This window comes from Triticum dicoccoides, chromosome 4B, assembly GCF_002162155.2.
Source record: "Triticum dicoccoides isolate Atlit2015 ecotype Zavitan chromosome 4B, WEW_v2.0, whole genome shotgun sequence".
Taxonomy (NCBI): domain Eukaryota; kingdom Viridiplantae; phylum Streptophyta; class Magnoliopsida; order Poales; family Poaceae; genus Triticum; species Triticum dicoccoides.
The window spans coordinates 595,414,033-595,422,230 of record NC_041387.1 but is presented as its reverse complement, the minus strand read 5'-3'; the positions used below and the strand labels follow the sequence as shown (position 1 = coordinate 595,422,230).

The 8,198-nt window shown below is 50.5% G+C and overlaps 1 protein-coding gene across 1 annotated transcript; it reads right to left on the bottom strand.

Moving 5' to 3' along the window:
• Positions 1 to 640: 640 nt before the first annotated feature.
• On the bottom strand, positions 641 to 7,340 carry LOC119293964 (probable flavin-containing monooxygenase 1). The gene is made up of 6 exons (XM_037572270.1): positions 7,316 to 7,340; positions 3,099 to 3,529; positions 2,767 to 3,007; positions 1,602 to 1,780; positions 1,072 to 1,424; positions 641 to 980 (listed from the first exon to the last, which is right to left on the bottom strand). Exons 1-6 carry the CDS (start codon positions 7,338 to 7,340, stop codon positions 641 to 643), a joined length of 1,569 nt encoding a protein of 522 aa, XP_037428167.1.
• Positions 7,341 to 8,198: the final 858 nt, after the last annotated feature.

Sequence of the window (8,198 nt, the reverse complement as noted above, 5' to 3'; positions counted from 1 at the left end):
GTGGTAGCAGTATTTGGCCCGGATTACTTGAGAGAGCCAGCTACTGCAGATATAGCCCGGTTGTTGGCGATCAATGCTAGTATGCGCTTTCCGGATAAACTGTCTCAGGGTTGGGATGGGGGGCGAGTGCGCGCAGCCAACATCGATGTGATCGCGGTGCTCCATGACAAACCGTCCGCATGAGTGGACGGCGTCGTTACGGCAGGCCTTGAGGATAGCAACAAGGGAGGGAGTGGCCCTTCTGAAGACGACCACGTTGGGCCTTTTCCAAACGTGCCAACAATAAAGGTGCACACAAGCCAATGTTTATATACACGAGTCAAAACAAATAATAAGCAAGCGAGCCCAATATGCAGAGCCAACATGGCACCAAAACTAGCCAGCCTACAGTACAGAGCCAACATGGCAACACATAGAAACGCTCACAGGAGGCCCGCAATGGCAAGTCCTAGCCACTAGCATATTCTTGTTCGTGATGGATATTATTAGCCACCAATAGAATCACGTATATTTGTAAAAAGAATTTACTAAAAGAATGTATTATACCGTGCGTACGTACAGACTCGGCCGTGGGTATTGTTGTGGTCGAGTAAATGTAGTGTACGTAGGATGTATGTACTGTGCTATGCGTACGTATGAGTTACTGTTCCTTGTAGTCCTTGTTATTGTATGGAGCGAAAAGCTCGGCGATCCAATTGGCCTTGCGGAGCGTGGCGGAGCCCAGGTCGGCGCACATGCCGTCGCTGTCGTGGATACTGTAGGTGGAGATGCAGTGGCGGCGGTAGAACCGCGTGGTGCGGCGCATGGCGTCGGCCTCGCCGGCGACGTGCCCCATCATGGCCTTCACGTCCGGCAGCTCGAACCGCCCCTCCAACAGCCCCGACAGCCACCGGCACCGCAGCTCCGACGTGTGCAGGTTGGACACGCTCTCCACGAACCCGACGAACGCCATGTTGGGGATCAGCGGGTGGATCGTGCCACTGCATGCCAAAATAAATTGCAGGTCAGCGTCGATCGATTCATATATGTTGGAGGCTTGGAGCAAAAGATAATCGGAGGCTATACACGTACCGGTAGAGCGGCATCATGGAAGACTTGCCGACGACGAGGTCGCGGAAGGGCTTTGGCAGGACCTCGTGGAGCTTGTCCTTGCCCTCAAAGCCAGTGGCGAGGAAGACAAGGTCCGCCTCCACCTTGGTGCCGTTGTCGAGGACTACGCCGTTCTCGGAGAAGCACCAGCCCGCGGAGGCCCTCTTGAAGCGGACAAGGCCGCGGTCCGCCATGTCGAAGAAGCCTTCCGGGAGGATGGCCATCTGGCAGCTGGCGTAGTCCTCGACGAAGGGGTGGTCCGGCGTCAGCCCGTACTTTCCCAGCGGCAGCTTCCATGACAGGTACGACTCGATGAACTTTGACACCCCTGCCCTCTGCGCCACCAGAATTCAAAACACAACACGTTGCTGTCAGATTGTGATATGCATACATGCATGGTCTCCAGCATGCACACGTGCATGTTCTTGAGTCCCGATGTAGTATCGCGTACGTTCAAACGTACGCTTCTATGTATTTTCTGTATACGAGCATGAATTCTGACGTACACATACCAGTGGGCTCATGAGGCGGCAGAGGAGGGATCGGAGGAATCCTTGGTTGGGCCGCTCGTAGAAGAGCTGAGACAAGCGTGTTGAGTAGAACATGGAGAATGGCAAGCCCCAGATGGAGTAGGATGGCACCACCCAGTGCAGGGTCCGTACCAGCATCGTGCACGCCTGCCCACCCTCGCCTGCAAACAAACAAGCAAACACGACCGGTTAATCGATCGAGCCATATCAAACACATCTCGATCTAGTTCTTGTTTACACCACGGAATCACGACGCATCAAGTATTCCAGTTGCTCCTAGCCTCCTACTACTAATTTCAGGTCTTCAGTCCAGCTTGGGTTCTAGAGTATTTACTATCTGGTGAGAACTGGGCGTGTCAGTTTCTCCCGGATGGAGCTCTGCAAATGGGTGTGTTTTGATGGAGCTCTAGAGTATTATGGTTTTCTTAATGAAAATCGGGGGTAAACCCCTTTCCATAAGAAAAAATTAAACCAGCACTGATTATACTATGTTTTGTGGAACTGCTGAAATGCGTACTCCAGTAAGTTCGTTAGGACGCCATGCCAGCTACCAGTCTAGTTTGGAAGGTTCGGTTGGAAGGGCAGATAATCTTTGTCGCAAATTTGCTACTACTGGTCAAACATGCAAACACTTTGGTACATATATGATTGAGTGACGCGTATAAATTGCTCATGCGGTATGAAAAGTCAAGGCGGTATGCGTACTGATTGCGTCTAGTGTACTTTGAACTTGTAAATGCAAGAGACCTACCTAGGATAGCTACACTGTCTAGTCCAGAATTATAATAGGTGCATGATGAAGTGTGCGAGGGATCAAGACAAGAGTGACCTTTTCAGGAACAGAGTATCCGACTCTCCCAAATCGCAAAGGCACATGTCATCAAATATGGTATGCATTATTCAGACATCCATTTCATCGAATGATGGGACGCTTCCACAATATTTATCAGTATCCTGTTTTTGTTTTGCTCAGCTCTGTGTGAACTTGCTTAGCATATTATTTTTCTATGGTTTCCTGGTATACACGCGTTTACACGAGTACGATAGCTTATCTGCCTTGGCTAGAGCTGCTAGTTCCATGTTGAATTTTCCATATTTTAGGAGAATTTTAGTTCAAACCATGTTAAATTTTCCAATCAATACGCACCTTGGTTTGCCTGGGCACATTCGTTGGCTAGATCAATAGCGCTCTTCTTGTACCCAACCACCACAGCCTTCTTGCCTCGCATCAGTTCAACGGTCTCCTCTTCGCTCAGCTTGCAGTAGTCCAGCGAGTGCATCACCGTCCCCTTGAACACCTCCGGCCCCTTCCCCGGCGGGAACACGGGCATCCGCGGCACGTCGCCGTACTTCCCCGTGCACATCACCACGAACTCGAACTTGTAATACTGCAGATTACCGTGCGCGTGAGATCGATTGAATACAAATTAGGAGTATCTTCAAACAAGCATGCAAAGCATGTCAAAGTATATATCGTACCTGAACGGTGTTGTAATCGCCGGTGACGATGCCGACCTCCCACATGGGCTTGCCCCGGAGCTGGGCCTTGCCGGTGCCGCTCCACAGCTCGGTGAACCCGGCCTCAGCGCCGCCGAGGAACTTGATATCCACCACCTTGGACCCGAACGAGATGTAACGCCAGAGGTCGAACTCGTCGGCGTAGCCCTCGAGGTAGTCGACGATCTCGGTGTGGGTCGGGAAGGAAGGGTCGTCACGGTTCTTCCAGGAGTAGTCGGAGAACTCGTAGTCCTGGCGCGGCGTCTGCAGCCGCGTGGTGCGGTAGACACAGTGCTTCCACACCCCGCCGACGGACGGCGTTGCCTCGAACACGACGGGGTCGTAGGCCGCCATCTGCTTGGCCGCGGCCAGGCCGCTGATCCCGCTGCCGATGATGGCCACAGGAGACACCGGAGGCACGGCCTCCCTCGTGGGCCGTGCCGCTTGTCCTTGCGCCATGGTCATCGTCTACCCGAGTGTTGGATGGAACTGCCTGTGTGTGTGGTGATCGAGGGATGTGTGCGCACTGGCTAGCTGCTTCTTGCAGGCGTAGCTAGGAGGCTGCGTAGGAAGGCTGCGAGAGAGCTGATTCTTGCAGGCGTAGGAGGCTGCGAGAGAGCTAGCTAGAGCTGGAGGCGCTGTTGAGCTTTGTGTGTGTTGGTGTCGACAAGGGCAGGGCGTGGTGTATTTATAGGGTTAGGGATGCTAGCACGGAGCATGTGAGCTTTCCACTGTGTCTCTTAGAAAACGTACGGAAACGTAGGGAGAGAAGAAATGCCGCAGCTGGCGAACTGGAAAGCCAGCCAGCTAGGTCGGAGGTATGCACGACCCGCACGCATCCTCTTTTTCTCTTGGCTTTTGATATTCAATCTTTCATATCTTCTGAACCAAAAGTCTAAATTAAGTTTTGTTTCATATTTGTGTTTCCGGTGACCAAGCCTTTCAAATGAGATCCATTTTGATGAGTTTTGAATTTTTTGTTAAGTTTCAACATTTAGAACTTTGTACGAGCGACCGAAAGAATCGTAAATTCCAGAACCAGTGGCCGACAAAATCGTAAGTTTTAAATTTCAACTCTAAAACTTGGTACGAGCGACCGACAAAATCCTATGTTTCAAAAACTGTGACAGACAAAATCGCAAGTTTCAAAAATTAAAACTTTACACTTTATGTGCTCTCGTGTGAGATCTAACGACTTTGCAGATCGCGGGCAATAGGGCAGCTGGCACGGGTTGGGCAGGTGCATGCCACAGGAATTTCCGACGTTCAGGTGCACACCAATGCCAACATCTTACCACCCACCTAGAACAAAAAATGACCCGATGTGCACCCCTATAAAATTACACATGCTGACGCTTCAAGTTGGGGTGCCACCAAACATTATGCGTACACAAAAAAATATCAAATAAAACAATTTGGACCCAGTATCCGGATAAAATCACACATGCATATCAGTTCGAGTTGGGGTGTTAAAAATTAATTGTGGGCTATTTGTGAGTTGCTGTGAGTTGCCTGAAATAAAGTTTTGTCTAGGTCAATTTTCATGAAGAAGAAAGGGGGTGGCGCATAGCAACAACGCTGCGACGGGGTGAGCGCAGAGGCGAGCATAGCAGCGAGGCCAAGACAGGGCCGACACGTCTGGCCGCGACATCCCCGGTGAGGCCTCACCAGGACCTGATTGGGACGCCGCAGGATCGATCGCATAGGACAGGAAGGAGTTCACATGGGGAGGACTGATGAGTGGTTTTCATTTTACGCAGCGCGGAGTAGGCCGTGCCGCGACAGGAACAATGTGGCTTGCCGTGGCATCGCCGGCGGAGGAGAGGCATGGGTGAAGAAGAAGATGGGCTCGCGGGTGGTGAAAAATGGAGCAGAGCCGTTGGATTGAAATTCAATGGCTAGGAAATTCGACTGACACCAAACCTTTTTAGGCGACTTACAAATAGGTAATCCTTACATACAGGAAATGTATCAATTGGAAGGAATTTGGACCTGGTGTCCTCTGCATCATGGAAGATGTACATGGTACTCCCCTGCCCACCCGTATGCAAGCATGCATGCACCGACTCGGCAACACCTAGTTTCCACATCGTTCTATTTTACAAATTTATTCTTAACAAAAAATATTCTAACGCGCGTACGATACTGTATGTACCACACTTGACTTGATCACCTCAGATACACCGACCGTAAACTGGCCATGTCCTTTTCGGCCACATGGCATAATTTTTTTACCGAAAATTAACTAGCCATGCATGCACGACCGTGTCAAGCCGGCCCCTCCATCTCGTTCCTCTGATCATCTGGATCGGGAGAAACTTAAGCGTACGTAGCTTTGGACTGGGGAACAAGGAAAGGGGTGTGTGTAACTTGGGCGACGGCCAGCGATCTCGACCGTGCCTGCCCATTTTTGGCTACGAGCGCGCGCCTACATGCATGGCTATATCTATCTCCTTGGTCTTGGCCCGTCACCAGCTGAATGTTCCTTTCAGCCCTATATCTAGCTAGCATGACCTTTAATTTGGTTGTTGCCACGTCTTGTCGCGTCGTTTCATCCGTGCTAAGCTGCATACGGACTATTCTTCCCCTGTCGTGCCACCGCCGTATGGAAGCAGCAAACCAAACTAATACGAGAAAACAACTTGAAAACTTCAATACGGGTAGTGGTTCTTTTCTACGGATAAATCAAAATACTGTGCTGAAACTCCTGCAGCTCTTGTGAATAGTGCTCCCTTCCCTCAAATCCTAAATATAAGTCATTTTAGAAATTTCAATATGGACTACATAAGAAAAATGAGTGAATATACACTTTAAAATATGTCTATATACATCCGTATATAATCGATGGTGAAATCTCTAAAAAGACATACATTTAGGAATGGAGGGAGTAGTAGCTAGTACACCATATATAAAGAATTTGGTGCATTTTCATAATTTTGAATTTTGCTACACGTTCCACTTCAGTGCCGTACTAGGCTTCACTTTTTTTTTGGCGGGACGCTTCGTTTGTTTAAAACCCTATCCTTATTATTTCATGATGATCTTGCCAAGGAAAAGAAATACCACTCCCTTCACACTATTTCAGACCCTGAAAGGTACACATGTATATCCCTTTTCCTTATCTCCCTTCCATAACGAAAACATCAATCTTATAAGCATCCCTGATTATTTACGTATATATGATAGCGAATAGACCAAACTAACATGATTAGCCGGGTCATTGATTGAGAGTACATAATTAATGTGCATGTATGTACGTCCACTGCTTATGAACTCCAAAAACCAACCAGAAGACTCGGCAGGGCTGACCTTGAACACGCATATGCATACAGCCAGGCATAATTAAGAAAATCAGGAATTACGTCGAGAAGCAAGTGTACTACTACAAATAGTGGAATACTGGATTAAATTGGTTAGTTTGATATGTGTGTACATAACGAACTTGGTCAGTAATTGTGGAGTGGAATTATAGGCATTAATTCGTTAGCACGTGGGATTGCAAAAAAGAATGACAATACATGTACTAGCTCTAGGATATGCGTTGGATTTTTTTTAAGTTTTTTTGAAAGATCCAGCAATCGCTGGTTTTTCATTGATTTAGCAGGAAGCAGCGGAAAAACAATTGGGGGGTGAAGATCCTAGGATCAAAAGTGCAAGGTTGGCCATTGGCGGCCGCAAAAACCCTAGTGCATGAAAATTTCTTCTACTCTCTCAAGGTGGTTCCCCAAAAGGGCTCCCTATGCATGTTGCCCCTGTGATCCTCCAGAGCTCGATGCCGTCTCGGATGCGCCTATTGATCTCTCTCACACTTGGCAAGCTGCGACGGAAAGTACATTGGTCCCTTTCTTGCCAAACCTCCCAGCATGCCAGCAACAAGATTGTCCGCGCCCCTTGCCGTCGAGGTGGATCAGTGCACGCCAGGATGCTCTGGATGATCGTGGTGGAGTTGCCGCTGCTCCAGCAGGTTGCGGGGGAGAGTGAGGAGCAGCCGTGCTATTGCCCGATCTCGCTCTAGACCTGCCTGGACTCTGGGCAGTTCCAGAACAGGTGGCTCGAGGACTCGAGGTTTCTGACGCAGAGTTGGCAGAAGTAGCTATTCGGCCATCCTCGCCTCTGCAGTCTGTCATTGCACCAAAGTCTATCCCGCAGCAGCAACCACGCAAAGATTTTGATCTTCCCCGGCGCCCAGGCCTTCCAGATGAGTTGATCAAAGTTGGTGGCCATCCTGCCTTGGAACTGCGCCTGGTATGCAGATTTGGCCGAGTACGTCCCCGTGCTCGAAAGCTTCCTACTGAGGGCGTCCATCTCACCTGGTCGAGCAGGCTGTCCCGAACGCTGCAACTCTCGGTGCAGGCTCAGGACCTCATCGAGGAGGTGCTGATTTTGTCCGTGGGCAAGATCGCTGATCCAGGTGTCATCTTCCATTGCTTCGTGGACAGTTCTATGCTTGCGTCGTGAGTGGATGTAGAGTCGGGGGAAGCGCTGCGATAGAGTTCCATGTCCCAGCCACGGGGACAGCCAGAAAGATGCCCGCGTCCCATCTCCGATCGTCACCTTAGTCGATGCCGAGAAGAGAGCCCTGTCCGCGTCGTCGCATGGTAGCTCGGACCCCACCCAGGGCCTTTCCAGGTGGTGCCATGCGATCCACAGCCAGCGCAGCCGGAGCGCTCGGCCAAAACGCTGGAGGTCGGGGACGTCGAGGCCCCCCTGCTCCGTTGGGGCACACACCGTCGGCCAATTCACCTTGCAACTGGCCCCAGTGATCTCCTCATCTTGGCTCCAAAGGAAGCGCCGCCTGCACTTGTCGATCTCCCGTAGTATCTTCTTCGGCAGGCGGAGGACGGTGAGCGCGAAGGTTGGCATGGCGCTCAGCACGCAGCGTACCAGCACTCGTCGCCCTGCCATCGGCAGTAGTTTGCCTTTCCATACTGCAAGTCTCGCCTTGATTCGATCGATGATAAACTGGAGGTGAACGAGGCGTAGACGGCCCGTGGTGACCGGGATCCCTAGGTATCTAATGGGGAAGGGGGCAACAGAGCCAGCCAAAGCCTGCAGCACCTCTCCCATGTTGATGTTTTCACA